Source organism: Numenius arquata, chromosome 10 (assembly GCF_964106895.1).
Source record: "Numenius arquata chromosome 10, bNumArq3.hap1.1, whole genome shotgun sequence".
NCBI lineage: Eukaryota > Metazoa > Chordata > Aves > Charadriiformes > Scolopacidae > Numenius > Numenius arquata.
Window position 1 is genome coordinate 3,674,136 of NC_133585.1, and position 20,114 is coordinate 3,694,249.

General features: G+C 47.8%; 2 protein-coding genes across 2 annotated transcripts in view; both read right to left on the minus strand.

Annotated features, from left to right (window-relative positions):
- Positions 1–6,356, minus strand: part of SEC31B (SEC31 homolog B, COPII coat complex component) — a 32,393-nt gene extending 26,037 nt beyond the window's left edge. Inside the window, exons 1-6 of the mRNA XM_074155045.1 lie at positions 6,278–6,356; positions 4,597–4,720; positions 3,603–3,798; positions 2,375–2,470; positions 671–811; positions 35–177 (exon numbers count right to left, since the gene is read on the minus strand). Coding sequence (XP_074011146.1) covers positions 35–177; positions 671–811; positions 2,375–2,470; positions 3,603–3,798; positions 4,597–4,720; positions 6,278–6,356 — 779 coding nt within the window. The remainder of the gene's footprint in view (positions 1–34; positions 178–670; positions 812–2,374; positions 2,471–3,602; positions 3,799–4,596; positions 4,721–6,277) is intronic.
- A 5,516-nt stretch (positions 6,357–11,872) lies between these two features.
- On the minus strand, positions 11,873–17,024 carry NDUFB8 (NADH:ubiquinone oxidoreductase subunit B8). The gene is made up of 5 exons (XM_074154856.1): positions 16,897–17,024; positions 16,621–16,747; positions 15,937–16,036; positions 14,210–14,365; positions 11,873–13,510 (listed from the first exon to the last, which is right to left on the minus strand). Exons 1-5 carry the CDS (start codon positions 16,994–16,996, stop codon positions 13,418–13,420), a joined length of 576 nt encoding a protein of 191 aa, XP_074010957.1. The 5' UTR covers positions 16,997–17,024; the 3' UTR covers positions 11,873–13,417.
- Between the last annotated feature and the right edge of the window lie 3,090 nt (positions 17,025–20,114).

The following is a 20,114-nucleotide window of genomic DNA, read 5'->3' on the forward strand; positions in this document are numbered from 1 at the left end:
GCTTGAAAAGGCAACACAAAGAGCAGGCCCTCACCTCGTGTGCCCTTCCAGCTGGCTCAAAGGAGAGGTAGCGAAACGTAAGTCCCATATTTGGATCACTGGCAAGCGGTCATCCTCGGAGGAAAGGACTAGCTGGGTTGCAACTTCTGGATGCCAGGCCATTCCTGAGCAATGCATCTAGGGACAAAAATAGCGAAAAATTCAGCAAAGCAAGCTGGCAACAGCACAAATGGCCCAGCGCCACAACATTCTGCGCTTAACTCGCCTGGAATTTTTGACATAAAGCAAGTCTGGCAATGTTTTGCTGTGGGAAACAAGTATTTCTACCTTCCCCTACACAGCAAAAAAACTCACTAACCATACAGAAGTCGAAGGACTAGTTCAAAGTTGATCCAGGAAGATGGCTGGGATTAAAATGCAGGAGGATTCTCATAAATGAGCTGTGAACATAGAAACTGAACGCAAGGGTGTCCTACTTTTAGGAACAAGCCTCCATTTCCTTAGGGGAAAAAAAGAGAGAGGTGTTTTGATGCTACAGCTTCAAGAGAACCAGCCCCAACAGCTCCCATAATAAACTAAAACTTGATCCCAAGAGCCTGTGCCACTGCTTTGCAGTCCCACGTGGCATGTCGTGAGCTAGTCCGAATCAGAGTCTTTCCTCTCCACTCACTCTGTTGCTGTGGTCGCTGACTTTGATGATGGGCTCGTTCTTCCTGAGGTCCCAAACCACAGCCTTGCCGCTGGGGTGAGCGGAGGAGAGGATGTGCTGCACCTGCCGATTCCAGGAGACCGCACTGATGTCTTCATGAGGCTGCCAAGATAGGAAAAGCCACATTTCCATCGTTCCCACCTTGAGGGAACACTAACCACGCGATTCCGTCAGTAGCTTAACTAAGGGATTTGAGGATATAGAGATGCCTCTCTTCAATCATTGATCAACTACCTGGAAATAGCAGCACTGACCAGAAAGACTGCAGAGCATGGAAAGTCCTTTACATACAGTGGACAGTCAAATTTCTGTGGGGAATTTTTCTAGGAATCACCTGGAAAATGGTAATGGGGTATTATCACCTGAAAAATGATGAAATGATGCTCAGAGGGCTGGAGCACCTCTGCTGTGAGGACAGGCCGGGAGAGTTGGGGTTGTTCAGCCTGGAGAAGAGAAGGCTCCAGGGAGACCTTAGAGCCCCTTCCAGTCCCTAAAGGGGCTACAGGAGAGACGGGGAGGGACTCTGGATCAGGGAGGGGAGCCACAGGATGAGGGGGAACAGTTTTAAACTGAAAAGGGGGAGATTTAGATTAGATCTTAGGAAGAAATTCTTTGCTGTGTGGGTGGTGCGACATGGGAACAGGTTTCCCAGAGAAGCTGTGGCTGCCCCATCCCTGGAGGTGTTCAAGACCAGGCTGGAGGGGGCTCTGAGCACCCTGGTCTGGCGGGAAGTGTCCCTGCCCAGGGCAGGGGGGTTTGAATTCCATGATCTTTAAGGTCCCTTCCAACCCAAACCATTCTATGAGTCTATGCTATGCTATGAAAAGCACATTTGCATTTTGGGAGCGGAATTGGATTCTGCATTGGCCAAATGTGTCATAAATCAGCGCAGAGAGAACTGCAGCTGAGAGAACATCGAGGCTTCTACCCTGACTTCTGGGATGAACTTATATGGAAAGATGACCTTGTGCAACATCTCAGGAGTGCAGTGGGATGGAAAATGATGAAGCTTTCAAGGCTAATTGGCATTACAGTATCTACTGCAATGCAGGAGATAGGCAAGGAGACAAATGGCAGGCTTATTGGAGGAAAAACTTGGCCTGCTTTTAGGCAAGTTTACTATGATTTTTTCACTTTCAGGAGTTGATTGCCCTGAATAACATTATTGGCATCAAAAGCTTCTTCCTCTTCAAACCCAGGAAACATTATCCGTGAGTAATAGCCAAGATGCATTAAATGGCTCACTGGCTCTGCTAGGGATATTACTTTCATGAGATATGAAAAGCTTCAGCTGAAGCCTGAAGAAAAGTCATTCCTCAGAGAAGGTCCAATAAGCCTTTTTAATCCACGACACATGCCCCAGCTGGATCACAAGATAAGCTGGTCAGTTACTGGATTCAAATCCACAAAGAGCTTATCCATCCATGCAAAGTGCATCCTTCCAGAGCTTGCCAGCCCACCTCCCCTCCCCTGATAACACTCTTTCCACCTCCCCAGAAGGAAGATGATCAGTAAGTTCTGATTCATCTTTCTCCTGATGGACGTCAAGATCATTCCCCCCACCTTCATAGACTGACTAGACCAGGATGATTCCACGAATTCACGGGGCTTTGCCTCCTGAGATATAAAACTGCAGGGGTGTTATCCAGAGGAAAACTCGTTTACCTGTGATTTAGCCCCTGGAGTCATAGGCACGCTGAAGTTATTCAAGTCCCAGATGAAAATTTCAGAATCATTGGCTCCAGAAGCCAAGAGGTTACTCTGTAGAAAAAAAGAAAAGCTTAGGTGGGTTTCACAGGGAAAGAGGACAGATTTTTTCAAAATAAATGTAAGTAAAAAAACCCAAAAGTTTCTGAAGTCAGATGAGAGCTGCCACTGGTAAGCAGAAAGATACCTCTTTTTATTGCTCTCTACAACTCTCTGAAAGGAGGGTGTAGCCAGGGGGGGTCGGTCTCTTCTCCCAAGTCACAGGCGATGGGACAAGAGGAAATGGCCTCAAGTTGTGCCAGGGGAGGTTCAGACTGGATATTAGGAAAGATTTTTACCCTGAAAGGGTTATTAAACATTGGAATGGGCTGCCCAGGGAAGTGGCTGAGGCACCATCCCTGGAGGTATTTAAAAGACGGGTAGAGTAGTGCTTGTGACATGGTTTAGTGATGGTTTTTATCAGGAGTTAGGTTGATGGTTGGACTAGATGACCTTAAAGGTTCCTTCCAACCTCGGCAATTCTATGACTCTATGATTCTATATTTAACGGGTTATAAACCAAGCACATTTCTGGCCTCTACATCTTCAGCTGTGCCATGGTATGGACCTGCTTAAAATTCATGTAGTGAGCTACACATGCAGGTGCCTGGTGTTACTCATTGTGAAACTCCACCACAGGCCTGGAAGCTGCCATGTCTGGCCAGCTGAGCCTTTGCCCCGCATCCTGGCACTAAGGACATGGCTTCTGAGAAGATAAAGGCTTCCCACAAGGGCCTGCAGGCAACTTGCCATTTGCCTTTGGGCTACTATGAGAACTTATGTTCTGTTTCCCTACTCGCTTATGTTGCAGTCCCTTCAAATGTGACCAGAGCCCAACCAAATTAGACACCAACTGAAAAAATTTTAAAAAATAGTTCTGATTTCAAATGGTAATGGTCTAACACCTAACACTATTCAAAGACATGTTTTTCCAGAGAGGTAAGAGACACGATCAAGGTCACAGGGGAATTCAGTGGCAAAGTTGTGAACAGAACCCAAATCTGAGTCCCCAACCAGTCTTGTGTCACAACTATCACGTCTCTTTCAGGTTAAAAACTGACCCTTCAGTTTATAAATCTCTATACAGAAAGGAAAACCATATTTTTTGGAATATGGAGGTTAACTTCCACTTCTTAATGTTGCATACCTGGAAAGGGTTGAAGTCAAGAGCTCGAACAGGACCCGAGTGCTTCTCTGTCTGCCCAATTATGGGCTCGCTCTTCGAAGTCAAGATATGGTGCACGCTGTACATTGTCAGTACACCATTATCTCCTCCACCAACAATCACCCCGGAGGACTCTGGGGACCCGTTTCCAAAGTTACCCCAGATCAGCTTATGAAACCTAGAAAAAAGAAGAAAATAAAGCTGGCATAGGCCACAGTATGTGGTGGAAGTCAAGACAACTCTTTATTACTAAAAACCACATCCATGTTCTGATCTATCAAACACAACCATCAGTCTGCATCTTAAATAACCATTTCCCTTTGAAGATATCTGTGGCTTTTACATGGAAAAAAAGTAAATTAGTTTCCTTCCAAAGACTTTTACAGGGAACTTACAAAGGAAGAGCTAGTCTGTCTCTTCTTTTCTCCCTCCCACCCCCTTAAAACGTTTAGGACCTCATATGGGATTTGGTGGGTGAACTCCTCTAACCCACACTATACAGAAAATTAGATTATAGGACTATATGCATTCTTTTCTAGAGCTATTATCTGAAAAATATGTTTACCCACTGTAAAAGCTGCTGGTTACCAATCAAGGCTGGGTTTTACACTGGGTGCAAATTTCACCTGCACTGATGAGCCCAAAAAATCACCTTGTCTTAAAAAGACCAGTTTCACTCTGCCTCTAGTCTCTTTATTACAAATCATTAGCCCCAGAAAATTCACGTGAAGCAGAATGACTCTCCTGACTGACCACCATGTAAGTTCCTTCAGACATCTCCAATGGTCCAGATGCTGTACTTTTACATCCAACATGATTTGTGTCAACAAAAAACATTCAATTCTTGAAGACAGAGGTCAACTGATCCAAAAGATCGTTTCATATCCCAAAAGCATGATCTCCTCCTCTCCTTTCTTGTACCAGAAATGCCCTTGTGAGTTCCACTGATGGATACGTCAGTATGAGTCTCTAGTACCTGTTTGAGGCAGGAAGCGTTCCTTTCTGTTTCATGTCCAGGGAGGGATCCCTGAAGTCAACCTCGAATATCTCCAAGGTGGCGTTTGTACTGAAGGATGCATCCAGCTGTTGGGCAGATGTTCCTAGCAGAAGTACAAGGGCAAAACAAGTGGGTGCTTTTTTCAAGAGCACAAGATAGAAAAAGAGCAAGGCACTGGAAACCTGTTCTTCATAGTCAACACAACCTTGGTTGTGACTGTTCAAGGAGAGGACGTGTTTGGATACCTCAGAAAGAGGAACCAACAATTATGACAAAGACTCTGGAAGAAATTAGAACTTCAAGAAATTTTGGGCACTACGGTCACTGTTGCACAAATACTTTTATTTCTTGGGATAAATATAATTCATATACTCTCTTCCAAGCTGCCCCAGCTTGTGATATTAAGTCCTTATCTAAATTACAAATGCAGTTGCATCATGAAAACCTGCTACAATATGATCCCAAACTTCTATACGCTGCTCCTCAACCGTGACCATGTCTCAATCAAACCTCCTAAACCTGGTCTACAGCAAAAGTTCTTCAACCTTAGCCAACTGAACACTCCCCAATGACCCACGGAGAGCTACCAGTCACACAGGGGTGGCTTTCTTCCTTCTCCCTAGCTCAGAGAATAAAAGCTAAATATAGATTTAACATTGCCTGATGGGACAATGCCAGGCAAATAGTCACCCAGTTACCACAGAGGTGCTTTGTAACTGCCTATGGCATGGAAAGTGCCCGAGAGACTCCTAAAAAGCAGTAAAAATTATGAAACTAAGCAGTTTCTGCTCTAAAGCAGACCAAAGCCAAGACCTTTGGTCCAACCAAAGAAATCTGTCCTCATTGGAGAAACGCAGAAAAGACTACCTACCCCCAAAAATGGTAATGTTGCTTTTAAGGCAACAGCTGAACTTTTGTCACTTTCTTTTGGCACTCAACCCCCCCAAAAAACCCCAATGAAACAATATGGCAGCGCTGCACAACCCGGGCAGGAGACAGAGCTGAGCTGTTCTCATGTTGGGAAGACAACCCAAGCTCTTAGTCCTACACAGGCACCAAACTCGCCCATCGCCAACTCAGTGAAGAGTTGTGCTTCAGGAAATAGAATTTTTATAGCCATAGTGAATAATGAATAATATCAACAAAACGCAAATTTAAGGTTTTGCAGAAATATTGAAAACTGAATAATAACCAAAATACATAACTTTAGGGAGAAGAGACTTCTACTCTTTGATTGTAAAACCATGTGATAACGTCTGAAGACCAACACCGTCAAAGTGAACTTAAATGAACATGATTAAAATGAACTTTTTTTTTTTCCCCAGACATACCAAGTAACCAATCTTATTTGGTTTAATTTGTATGGCGAGCAGGTGCTGGATTTCATGCAGACTTAATGAGAAATTAGAATGAAAAAGTCATGTATTCACCCTTTGAAAAAAAATCACCAGCCTTTAAGGTGTCAAAGCTGGGCATACAAATAATCCTCTACAGCTCCCTTTAAAACACAATTAGGGCTGTAATATTTTCAGCATATTGCTTGTAAGTTTTCCAGAGATTATTAAGGTGGGAATTGTTGAAAGTTAAAGGCAATACAACTCTACATAAAATCCCTCTGTGATTCATACTTTAATTTTCACAAATTGTCAAGAACTTTTACCTGTTGCTAGATAAATGGGGTGGTTGTTTGCTGGACTCCATGCCTGGACAGCCGTTCGCTCAATTTCCTTTAGCTTCATTTTCTAGGCTCTAGAAGAGATTTCACACGGCGGTTAGAACAGCGGGATAAAGTCAACATGAAAATAATCACACCAGCAGCAAAATATGCCTCTTACGAAGGTACCACGCAAACAAGTTGCTCTCCACAGACAGAAGTTACTTGTTTCTCCCTGAGACCGTGAATGTAGTTTCACAGGAATGAATTAGGGTATTTTAGAATTCATGAAAATAAAAACCTAAACAATCCCATCTGTCTGATCCCAGATTTTCTTTCATATATAGCTCTCTTTTTCATATACTCCTATTACAGGAGAGTTTCAGTAAAAAGAAGGGGATCTAAATTAAACAACATACTCAGCTCTTCAGTCCAGGCTGGTTTAAATCAGCTGCAGAAATTAATTTAAAAAAAAAAAATATGTGTTTGCAAAGCACCAGTTGCTTTCTCTGAACAAGCTGATGTGGGTATATACATAGGCAAAAAGGGAGCAGAAGGAATCTCAGGACAGGCTAAATTCCAAGCAGAAAAGTGACGTGGCAACAGAAAAACAAAGTGCAATGCTATCACACGCCAATTCAGTTAACGTACTTTGTTCTCATTACTCCGAGAAGCAAAAGGAAAAAATTTCATCTGACTTTCTGCTTGAGTTTGTAAACGGTAGAAGGCGAGAAGAAGCGATCCAGAAGTAACTACGGGGTTTCAATCTCAGCTCTGACAACAATTCTTTTTATTTACTCTGGATAGATCAACCGACACCTGCAAAACGGGAACACAACTTCCCCGTGTCACTGGAGAGAGATTAGTTGGGCAATAACGTAGCGGGATAATTGAAAGTCAAACAACAGCAGGTGACCAGGAGGTTGCCAAATTTAATATAAATACAAATTACTGTTCCGTGCAGGATCCCGTTTTTGCTGAGGAGAAAGCACTCAGCAGTTCTCCATCCCAGTCCGTGCCCAGGCCCTTCTAGAAGTGTCAGTAACATAAATGATGTGTGGACGGATCGTTCACGGGCCAGCGGGGCCGCTCTCATGAGCGGCTCCTAAACCTTTCAAGCTTGGCTTTTAACTTGAGCTAAACAGAACTGCTAACCATGCACTCAGGTAATACCATGCTGAATAAAGTAAAGTAAAATAAAATAAAAATAAACACAAAATAAAGCAAAACACTCTGCATCTTACCGGCTCACTGTGATTAAACCTCTCCTGTTCCCCAACACTGTTTGTGTAACCGGGCTGACGGTTAAACCAGAGTCCTCACATGGCTCTCTCTTCAGATGCAGGGCTACAAGGGTCAGATGGCCAAACCACCCCAAAAAACCACCCCAAATCCACCCAGTTTTGAAAAAGCTTTACGTCATCTTGTGGCTTATACGAAGCTATGGCCTCCTCAGGCCCACATGAAAGGAAATTTGGTCAGAATTGCTTCTTGGGCTTGGACTTCACAGAATCACATGGGGTTGGAAGGGACCTCTGGAGATCATCTAGTCCAACCCCCCTGCCAAAGCAGGTCCACCTACAGCAGGTTGCACAGGAACATATCCAGGCGGGTTTTGAATATCTCCAGAGAAGGAGACTCCACCACCTCCACTTCCTGACTGATAACTCCACACTCTTTTTAGGGTTTCTTCTCCACCATCAGGCAGAAGATGAAGACGTCCTCTCTCTCCCCCCTGCATTATCAGGATATGCTGTTTGATTAGCATTTATTTAATGCTTTTTAGCATTAGTCTGCAGTAATATCTCCCAAAATGCCTATTGCTATTCTCACATTAACCTTACCCCAACTTAGCCAAGGCCCAGAACTCTTGTTCAATAAGACAAGTGCAACTATTTCCTCATGCAGGAAAATAGAGAGGTGGGAAGGTCATCTCCTCCTCATCATCATAACAGACCTCTAAAGCTTACTATGGTGTCTTCCAGGTCATGCTTTGCAGAGTACTCATTAGGGCTCCATCACTTTCTGCCAAGAAGTTCCAGTGCCTACTCATCTGTCTCACTTACTAGCATGGGAACACCATCCGGGTATCTTCTCTTCAATGAAAATATCGCCAGGAGGAGTCAGATGAACCTGCCAGCAACAGCCTACTGTACAAAGCACCACTGACATGGAGAAACAGGAGAGCTGGTATGTCCCTTACCAGTCCCTTTCTTGCCCCTTCCTCCTCCAGTTACAACCCATCAGTCATGGGAGGGGGCTGTACATGCAGACCTTGCTGCTTCTTGACTTCTGAGAGGACAACTCCCCTGCAAACACGATTAGACAACAGCCAAGAGACCTCTTCCCTCTAATAAATTAACTGGTAAGGGAGCAGTGAAGAGCACAACCATCACAGACTTGGCCAGGTGAACGGCACAAGCCCCCACTCCTTACCCCTCCGTGCTGGACTGACAGCACAATTGGGATTTAACACACTAACAAAGACAAGCCACAAAAAAAAAAGTGCAGAACAGTATTGATCAATCGTCCAGCTTTCCGAAGAGATTTTGCAGAAGAAAGTCAGCGTTACTGGTCTCTTTTCACAAACTTAAGTCAGGACAGAAGGTGAAGTTAAAGTGCCTTGCCCATGATAACTCACCCAGACATAGGAAAGTGAAAAAGGCACCATTTAAAGTAGCTCAATATCAATAAAAACACCTGTAGAAGTGGTGGATCATAGGCACGGAACAGGTACACCGCGTCCCTGGTCCTCAAGGCAAAGCAGCAGCAGTGCCACCAGACTCGGGAAGGCCCAGAAGAGATGGGTAAGAAGCCAAGATCACAGTATCCCACCACCTCTTAAGCACCTCCTATCACCCCAGCTGCGTTGCAGGGATGCAGCAGCATCTCCTCCAGTGGGATCCGAGTTTGGAAAAAAAAAAAAAAAGCCTAATTAGAGTCTTAATATAAAAAAAGCGGTCTTTCTATACACTGTGCATGTCTGTATCCAGGACAGGACTCGCGATCCTTAAAGCAGGAAAAATCCTTCTTTAGCAACCTCTCGTGGCTGCCTGAGGAAAAAAAAATAAAATCACAAGCATCAGACTCTTCCACATGAGAATTTTTAGAGAGATATTGCCACCTGCTGTCATCTTCCAAAATAGCACCTAAGACTTCTGAGAAAGCTCATGTATTTCTCAGGACCTCTAATTAATTAATCATGACAATTCGTCCTCCTCCTGTAGACATCCGATTATAGATCTAATGTATTAATGAGCCTCAGCCCCCATGGGAGTCCCAGGACAGAAGCAGCGTTTCCCCACCGCCTTCCCCAGCCGCGGTTTCACACAAAGTGTCCTTAAAAGGTAACAACCATCCACAAAAGCAAAACCCAGCGGGTCAGAGCCCTCCCCACCGCTGGGAACCGGAGAGCACCCAGCCGAACAGGGTAAAATAAAAAAAAACCAAACACGTTTCTCAAATCCTGATGGACCAGGCGAACAATGCTGGTAGAGGCACAAATTCCTCACTCACCTACGCTAACTCAAAATACCCCTGGCTTTAGAGTACATCATAAAAGAACCATGGCTGTTGTTGATAATGATAATGATCCCTGGTATTGCTCTAGTCAGGCCTTTTCTCTCTCTCTCTTGCGCCACCCAAACGGTGTCAATCAGAAATCCCCTCCTACTGACTTTCCCAATCCTCCTCCTGCCACCGGGCTCCAAACCATTCCTCTCTGAACAGTTCCTGGACTCCCAGCACGGCACAGCGAGTTGCCGATAGCCTGACCCCCCCCCCCTCAGCTAAAGGTGAAGCTTGGGCAGAACAGAAAAGACTTGCCCAAGGTCACCCATGCGACGAGCAGCCACCCTAAGAACTCAAAAAAAAAAAAAAAAAAAAAAAAAAAAAAAAGGCTCTGAGCTGTGAAACAATGGTTAAGACAAAAGTTGTCCTACAGTCTCCACATCCCAGCATCAATTTAAAAATCTCTGTACTGCCCCTTCGCTTCGCATCCCTCTGACGCTCTCCTTTTGCAGCCCCCCCCCCCGACCCTACAGCCAGGCTGTTCTCATAAATGCTTATGATAAAACCCCGATTACAGAAGGCAGGGAGACGCTAATCTGGGCTAATCCTTGGTGTGGGCAAGGCGGGGCTGGTGGCAGGGCAGGGCTCAGCACATTCCTCCATGGAAGCTTCCCCCCCCCCAATATATAAAGAAACTTCTCGGGCTCCCAGCACTTTCAAAAGCCGTCCCAAAGTGCCACCGCAGGGAGCAGATGGTAGTGGGGGGGGGGGGGGACACACACAGAATCCCAGAATGATATGGGGTTGGAAGGGACCTCTGGAGATCATCCAGTCCAACCCCCCTGCCAGAGCAGGGTCACACAGAGCAGGTCGCACAGGAACGTGTCCAGGCGGGGTCTGAATGTCCCCGGATCGAGTCACCTCGCTGCCCACGGCAGCATTATGCTGTGCGACACTGAAAAAGAGGAAAGCTCTAGGAAGAAAGCACTGACCTCGGCCACCAAGTGTCACAAAACGAGCTCTCGGCCGCCCCGGAGGCCCAGCTCAAACAGCCCGGCTCCCCCCGCCCCGGCCGCTGGCATAGAAGCCGCCCCCCCGCCCCAGGCCAAGGGGAAGGGAGCTCCGGGGCAGAGGGGAAGGGACGGAGCCACGGGAGCTGGGGCCGGAGCTGGCACAGCCACACCGGGGCCGGCCTGCCTTGGGAAGGGGGGGCCCGGCCCCAGGGCGCGGCGGAGTTGGGCCGGCCCCGGGGGCGTCTCCCAAGCCCCTGCCCCTCCGGTGGCGGGGCGGAGGGGCGCAACGGCCCGGGGAAGGAGGGAGAGAGGAGGAAGAGGCGGGCGGCGGCCCTTACCGGCTCTCTGGCCGTCCCCGAGCCCGAACGCCTCCCGCAGCTGAGCCCCGCCGACGGTGGCCGCCGGGAGCCGAAAAGCCGCCGCCCGCGAAGGGCCTCCGCCTCCGCCCCCCCCGTCACCCCGCCCCCGCCGCGCCTGCGCAGTCGCCTGCCCCAGGGCTCGCCGCCGCGGGAGCGGGGGTCGTCGCCGCCGGAGGGGGTGCGGGACCCCGGCCCCGGGTATGTGTGTGTGCGTGTAGCCGCTGATGCCCTTCGGGGGTGTCCCGAGAGTGGGGGGGGGGGGGGGGGGGGGACTGTTTTCAGCCTCTCCTGACCCGCTTCGGGGTGTCCCTTCCCCCGCTTCAGCTGCGGATTTAAGCCTTCCCGAGAGGGCACCACCCGCGGTGTAGGAATGCATTTTCCTAAAAGCATTTTAATTGCCAGGAAAAAAAAAAAAACCACCACCCAAACAAATGCAGAAGGGCCCAGACCTTCTTCCCTCACCCTTCTTCTATTTTGAGAAAATCTGCCTACACTACAAACCCCATTTTTAAGGATTTCTGAGCCCCGATGTTCTCTGCCCAACCCGTTCTGCCTTCCCCCGTGAAGAAAAACACCAGTAAGTTACTGGTTAGATGGGGACTGGGTGTGAACTTCCCTGGATGAAGCGCAACAGCAGACACCGCTGTGGCAATGCTGTAGAATGAGCCCCAACCTGCCCCCGTGCAACCGCTGCATGAGCATTTTATACACACCAAGATAAGGCTCCTATTACTGCTCTGATCATTTTTATTTTATTGGGAGACTCTTAAAAGTCTCACGGTGTTGTCACAGAACTGCTGCGGAACAGTAATTCTAACTCAAGTATCCCCGAGGAGTGGTTTTTTTCCCTTCATAACACTTCGTAAGAATTCAGTTTCAAGGTTCCCACAGCTCAAAAAAAATACTTTAAAAACCCTTCTGGGGGTAAAACATCATTATCTGTAATTTAAAAGTAAGCATTTCTCTAACTAGAAGAGAAGGTGACAGCTTGCAAAAGCCATGAGGAATGTTGATTGTTCAGCACCTCCAAGGAGGTTAGTTTTATTTACACGTGTATTTCTGCATTTCCCTTGAACATACACCCTTATGGAAACCCCTACTCAGAGATCAAGCTGTCCTTTAGAACACGGGGTTAAAAAAAAAAAAAAATCTATTTACAGGTTGAAAAATCATGAATCGCTGCCATCAAATACCTGCTTCTCTTCAAGCACAAAACTATGAGTCATGGCAGGGTGTTGAGAGCAGAGGAACTAGTTTATAGGAACCACCCAGAAGAACCCAAGCCCTTCATCTTCTGCGATCACCCACTCCTGCAGCCAAAGAGTGGGTCTAAGGCATAGCTGAGACAATTTCCACTGTACAACACGACTGAGGGTACCATCTCCTCTAGTGACAAGTGGAAAAAAAGCCCCAAAAACTTGTGATTAGGGAAGAGCGGAGCTGGAAAAACCTAGGAGCAAACCACTGATGAAGCCACAGGAGGCCCTAGATCAGTGGTTTGCAGCAAGACGGGCAGAACTCCATGGGTCAGACGCAATTTCAACCCTGGTGAAAGAGCTTGGGCCATCCAGGAGCACCTCGGGCATCTGTCCTCTTCGACCAAAGCCCAGGCACAGCAGAACGGGTCTGGCCAGGGTTGGACTCGCTCGTTAGCCTTTTCATACCACTGCTGTCGGTGTCAACACTATACACTGCAGAGGTCTGCACCTCACCAGTGCTCCCTACTGGTTGTGGAAACTCCAGTTTAGAGGACATCTAGACCAGGAAGAGATCAAAGCCAAACCCCAGTAAGGGAGGACATTTACTTCTCAGGGCACGAGCCTCCCGAGCACTGGCACTTGCCAGTCCGGTTCTGCCTGTCATTTCCCATTAAATGGCGACACAACGTCAACTCCAGGCAGCACCTGCAGTAAAGCCACTCAGTAACGGGCAGTATCTCCTACATAAAGAGGCTTTTGCTAAGAGATGTTTGTGCACCAGGTAGATAAATTAGCAGCAGTCCGAGGGCCTGCACTCAGAACTTTGCCCCACAGATACGAGCCCATTTAGAAAAACGGCGAAGGTCGTTTAAGTTTCACTGCCTACCGTTCAGCCTTCTCAAACCAACAGAAGACACCCAGCAGGGTAGGTATCATGGATATATTTCACTGCAGTTAGGGGTTGGACGTTGAAGAACAAGCGTTAAGATACGCCACAGTGAACTCTAGAGAACGTGCCATCTCCAGCAGAGCTGAGACGGGAAAAACACGGCATTTCAACAGCTTTCAGATTTCATAATGCGTCACCACCGGTGGCTCTTTATTGGGGTCTCCTCCTCTCTCCAGATACAGGTCATTGAAGGGATATTGCTTCGGTCCCTACAAAGAGAGAAAAAGAGTGGGAAATTCACCGCATTCACCAAGAAAATTAAGGGATAAGAGGAAAAACGTCTCGTCTCATCCCATCCGACCCCTGCCCAAATCAAGACTCCTCATTTACAACTTAAATTTCTATTTCTTAAGCTCTTCAGCAGCAATATTAGAGCACAAGGAAAGTAAATTCAGAGACAGAGTTCTTTGTATAAGCTCATGTCCTTTAACAGAAACATCAAGGTGGCCTTGCACTGAATGTCAACGAACAGTTCATCGCACAGCACGGGGATAATACATCGCAAAAGCTGTTTGTGTATTCCGATGTATTTTTCAAAAGTACATTCCAAATGATCCAGATCGTGAGATATAACTAAATACACACGGCAAGGGAAGAGACAAAGCATCTCCCTCGAGCAGATGAATACCTAGACCAAAGGAGCGATGCTGTAAGAAGCAGAGCTTAAAATTAGCTCCCTGTGAACAGGAACTGCTCGCTATAAAACAATCTGTGAGATGGGCAAAGCCAGTCAACAGAACAACTCAGGCTGGAACAGGCCACAGGACACCCCTCGGCCCATCCCCTGCCAGCAGCAGGGCTTTCCATTCACACCCATCACTCAGCTTTGGCAAAACCATTCTCCTGGGCGTCAGCAGTGACAAGACACACAGCTATTTTTCCTCTCTTTACCCCAGGGTGTCACTCACCACAGGCCTGTAGGAGGGATAGATCTGTCCAACGGCAAACATGATCAGCATGGTGCTGAGAAAGACAAGGAAGTGCTTGCGCATGGTGTGCCAGGGAACTGCGGTGGGGGACGTATCGACACGGTTCCGAATATACATGTCAAAGTCCCAGTGCATCTAAAGAACAAAGGAAAACCGCAGCACGTTTACCAACAGGGCTCAAGTTGCTCTTATCAAGGGCAGAAGTGTTTTATGGCGTTCACAAAACTGCCAGAAGCTGTTTCATCTCCAGCTCGCAAGTGGAGATAAAGCCACAGAGAAGTGACTTACCTACAGTCACAGCAAGTTGTCACCTACAGTAAAACTCGGGACTCCAAATTCCGTCCTGTGCTTACACCAGGCAATATGCTTAATTACAGGATAGCAGCAGCTTTTATTTAAATACATAATCACTCCACCTTAGTTTTTTTCCTCAGCACCGTTGAAAAGGAATGATACAAATCAGTACCCTCGTTTATGGAAGTTCAGCCACAGAAGGAGCAATGTTATTTCAAATAAAGCAGCAACTACCTGCCACTTGGAAGCTAGTTCCTCAGAACGAGGTAGAACACCTCCTGCTATTACTCCATGACAAGAGCAGGGCTGGTAGCAAGCTAATGCCTTTCCTGATTGAAGCAGAAGGGCATTTAAGCTTCTGCCTTGAAGTACACATAGGGAAGTCTCAAGTACATTCTGCCTATAGTCTCCTTTCACATTAATGAAAGCAGAGAACTCATTAATTTGCAGCTCAAGTACTCTTCTAGCTCCCCAGCCTTCCCCTTTGCTATCAAACCCAGAGAGCCAGGCTGAGCAGAATTCAGTCGCCTGGAATACACCTGGAATTCACCAGTCTATTCCACTTGGCCCCCCGCTGCCAGCCCCACTGAGGGGGTACCTATACAAGCCTTCCTGTACCAAGCACCACAACACAGAATCTCCAGGGGTTTTTTCAAGCGCTTCTACAGTCATTACAACATACATCTACCGTGCTACGCATGCTATGATGCTCTGGAATGCTTATACTATGATATATTACATACACATTTACATAACCTCTACTTTGAGAGTAAGGAGAGCTCAAGCCAATTACCAAGCTCAGAAATCACAGTTACTTTGCAGTCATTCACAGAAAGAACGTGAATAAACTAATTAACTAACTGAAAAGTTACTCCCAACAAGGAGTTTGAGGAACTTGGGTTTTGAAAGTTAACGTAGGTGCTCTATTCACCCATTTCTCTTAAGGATATCTTGCAAACTTTCTCCAGAGGAAAAACCTCCTTATTTGTATTCCATCCCAAAACAACCCTGGAGCAACAAAGCAGCAACAGCTACTGCCATTGTACTCAAATGGTGGCTTCTTTGCTAAATGATTCTGAACTAAGCTCTCACACCGAGTCAGAGCAGGCAAAGAAAATAGGTAAGACTTTCCTGTTCCTGTAAAAATCTCCCTCCTCACATGTAATAAGATGTTAACATTCCTCAGCACTTTCAAAATATTTAGCCTGATGTAAATATTTACATCTATCTAAATACTGACAGCCTAGGTTTCCCTCCAACTGACTGCCCCTGCTTGCACAGGCAACACACACCTGCACTCGGGGATGCAATTACACAGATAATTAATCAGAAAGCACTAACAAGATGTGCATGTTAGTAATTAGTAACAGGAGCACTGTAATCACACTGAAAAGAGCTACAAGCATTCCTACCGGCTGTCCCCAGTTATGCCTCATGTCCGGCTGGTCCCACTGGTACCAGGGGTCTCTCTCATGAAGAGACTTATTAGGGAGCTTGGGATAGTCACCATACCTGTGAGAAACAGACAAAAAAAAAAACCAACAAGAAGAAATCTGTATTAATTAAAATGCATTTTGTAGATGCTATAGGACAAGATTATGTAAATGAAAGACTTAAACATTACTTTGCTTTTATAGCTCCTACATATATACATTTTTCAAATGCACACACGCAAATAGCACAACAATCATCACCTTAATAACAGTCATTGTAACAAAAAGTGGCCTTTTGGGGCTACACTAGCTGGAAGAAAATGCAAGCTTAAATGAGATATAGGACCCTAGTTGCCTACCATCATTTCTCAACATTTTAACACCTGAAATCTTTATTCCAGAGACGGCTTTGAGTCCATCCCTCTTAGCCTTGCACTGCAATGCCACATGAAGTCCCTCATATAGTATTTTACTCACACAGGCCTCCAACGCATCCCACTTATTCCTGTTTTAAAGCTCTGATGCAGGGCCCTCTAAGCTCCCAACAGAGCATCTCCAGGCATTCAAGAGGGACTCCCACCCCGCAGCACCTCCCCACAACGCCAGGAGGTGCCGGCCCGGGCCTACTCCCCGCCTACGGGGGCCGGGACCGCCCCAGCTCACCCGAAGCCGTCGTCGGGGTAGGGTTCGTAGTCTTCCACCCGCATGTTGTACTTCTTCGCGGCGGCTGCCCGTTCCTCGGGCGTTCGGGGGTACGGCCCGGGCAACAGGTCCTTGGACATCTCCGAGGCTGGCGGGAGAACAACAAGGCCGGGTGGGCGCGGGCCCCGCCGCAGCCGGGCCTGGGAGGTCGCGCCGCCCTCAGTCACCGGCCCACCGCCACAAGGACACCCGCCCTGCCGACACCCGCAAGCCCCCCGCTTCCTCCTCCCCGCTCACCCGCCCGCGCCCCCGGGGGAACCGCCGCGGCGGCTCGCACCGCCCGCAGCCGGGCGGCCGCCCGCTGCCAGAGGACACCGCGGATCCCGGCCGCCGCCATCGCCTCCACCGCGCAGGCGCGACCGACGGTGGCCGGGAGGGACAGAATGATTCGGAGGCGGGGCTAACGCGGGGGCGGGGCCAAGGATGGGGGGCGGGGCTTAGGGACATGATTAACGCGGCTGCCTGCTGAGGGGGCGTGGTTAATTGGGGGCGTGACTTAAGGGCGTGGTTATGGAGGGGCGTGGTTATGGAGGGGGCGGGGCCAGCCCAGACACCGCCTGCGCCGCGGGTTACAGATCACCCTGCAGGGCGTTAATTATTCAGCCGCCGTTATTATAATATTGACACAAGAGGTAATAGGCAGAAGGGGCATCGACGCGATATGTCGCTCCGTCTGAAGGCGGGTAATGGGAATTTATGGCAGGTCTCACCCCCTTCCCCCCCTTCCCCGCGAGGCGGGGCAGCCTCCCAGGCAGCAGCCGGGTCGATGCTCAGTGGGATCGATGCGGTGGCTTGGCCGCCTTATGCAAATCGCCTTCTTTGTATCACTATCGATATTATTAAAGCTGATACCCGAATGCCATCCTCTTATCTCCGTGGAGCCAGGGGAAATGCGAACAGCTGAAAGGGCGCCTGTTAATTTAGCGATGCTATTCTTCAAACGTAGGCGGTGTGTTATTGTAGATAAAATCGATGTGAGCGTTAAAGGATTTTGCAGTTTACTTCATTATGTAAACTCTGTGGTAGTTGAACTCATTTTCCTTCAGTTATTCACATCAGCCATAATGGGTAATGTCTCTATAACGATCTACATTATAAACCTTTGCAGCTCAAAAACTATCAGGGACAATTTGTCATTAAAGCCATTCCTTCTAATAACAACATTAATTGTAAACCTACTAATTGAATGAAGATGGCGATGAACCACAGCCATATATCTGAGCTACAGCATGCCTGAGGTGGGGGCATTGTCGCAGGCTACAATAGGATCCTTTCACTTACCCCAAAGAAAGGTGTTGTGTGGTTTTAGGGATGACATCTTAATTCAGCCAAGTCCTTTACAACCAGATGTGCAGTGAAATTAGTCCGTCAATTAGTTATTTAATAAGGTTAGTAACTTGGAGCTCAACCCTCCAGCGCCGAGGCTGCTGACGCTTTCCATGGACACTCATTTTCCTAGAAACCAGGCACATTAATAAATTTGGGAAGGACAGGGGAAAATAGACTGCGTTGTTCTCATGAAGGCAAAGCTCTACACAGGAGGAACAGCAAATCCATCTACTGCAGGATGAAAAACACTAAATGCCAGAGACCAAAATTTTCTCTGGAGCTGGTGCCTCAAGTGGTGCTTGTTCTTGGGAGAGAGCAAACATGCTTCTTGCTGTGATGGTGGTGTCCCCACCTTCACAGATGATCCTGTCTGCTTTCTGTGGTGGGTTTTTCCCCATGTGGATTCCCAGCTCCCACACATGCCACTACACAACGCCTCAGACTTGAGGAAGAGTGGCTGCAGAGCTGCCTGGTGGAGAAGGACCTGGGGGTGTTGGTCGACAGCTGGCTGAATATGGGCCAGCAGTGTGCCCAAGTGGCCAAGAAAGCCAACAGCATCCTGGCCTGGGTCAGGAAGAGTGTGGCCAGCAGGACTGGGGAAGTGATGGTCCCCCTGTACTGGGCACTGGTGAGGCCCCACCTCGAGGGCTGTGTCCAGTTTTGGGTCCCTCACTAAAAGAAGGACATTGAGGGGCTGGAGCATGTCCAGAAAAGGGCAACGGAGCTGGTGAGGGGTCTGGAGAGTAAGTCTTATGATGTGGGAGAATGGCTAGCTGAGAAGGGTCACGTAGACATGATCCAGCTGGCCGAGCAAAAGCTTGAGAAACATCGGATTCAGCCCCCGTAACTACTGGGCTGGTAAAGACACCTCGTCCTTGACTATAATTGTTGTAAGATAACAGAGAGGTTGCAGCTGCTCAGGCATGGGAAAAGAGGATGAAAGTAACTGTAAAGAAGGAACCAAGGGTGGAGTTGATCTTTCTAAGAACTAACCAATCATGAGCTTAACTTTTGTAATATGTATGAGCTAATTATGTTAGAACATAAAAGGGCACTGTGTGAATCAATAAACGAAGCTTGCTGATCACTCATATTGAGTGGCCCTGTCTTCCCTCCGTCGCGACAAATGGCGCCCGAACAGGGACCCTACAGAGGGCTGAACCTGCGAGCCACGGTCAACGGAGTCTCAGTGCTGGTCCTGTAAGCAGCGCAGGAGGCGAAAGGGATTAAAGGAAAAGGTCCCCGCGCCCGAGAGCGAAAGGGATTAAAGGAAAAGGTCCCCGCGCCCTGGAGCACCTATAGAGAGTGTCCTGCCGGCTACGCGCCGCCGAAGTCTGGAAGGCTGCAACAGCGCGCTGACGAAGGTATGAATAGACAAGCGGCGTATGATCTGCTCAAATGCTTTTTAGAAAAGCGGAGCATAGAAGGTTTACATTGTAAAAAGGAATTACCAGAGTTATTAGCTTATGGGGCAGCTAGAGGATTCTTTGCCAATCCCGATACAGTTTTTGAGGAAGAGGAGTGGCGGAGATATGGGGATAAAATATTTGATGAAGTAATAAATGATGAGAAGTTAGCCAAGAAACTGATGAAGCCTTGGCGTGCAGTTACGAACGCTCTGGTGATGCATAAAGCAGAGCAGAGAGCTGCTGCTGCTGCGTCTGAAAGGTTAGGGGGATTAACTGGGACGGGTGCAACTGCCTCGCAACAAAAGCCAGCTCCCCCTCCCTCGGGTTGCCCGTTGCCTCCCTCGGTTCGCACTATAGTCGTCCCTGAAGGGGTAGCGGGAACGTGGGAGCACTCGGTCTTTGTTCCATCTCCTCCCGAGTCACCTGGAGATAGTGAGGACCCATCGGCCCCCCCGATGGAAACAGAAAAAGGAGAGAAGTCAGAAGAAAGTTATGCAGGGAAAGGAATGAGCCATAACCCTTCCACGGAGGGGCAGAGTATTATCACAGAAAGACAGAGGATGTGGCAGCAAATTGCAGAGGAGGCGATGGCCTCCGGAGATAGAGAATTTGCCTCGAGCATTGTACATGAGGCGTTCCCGGTAACTTACCAGCTAAATGACCAAGGGCGAATAACTGCCACAATTCAGAACCTAGATTGGAAGTTATTAACTCAGT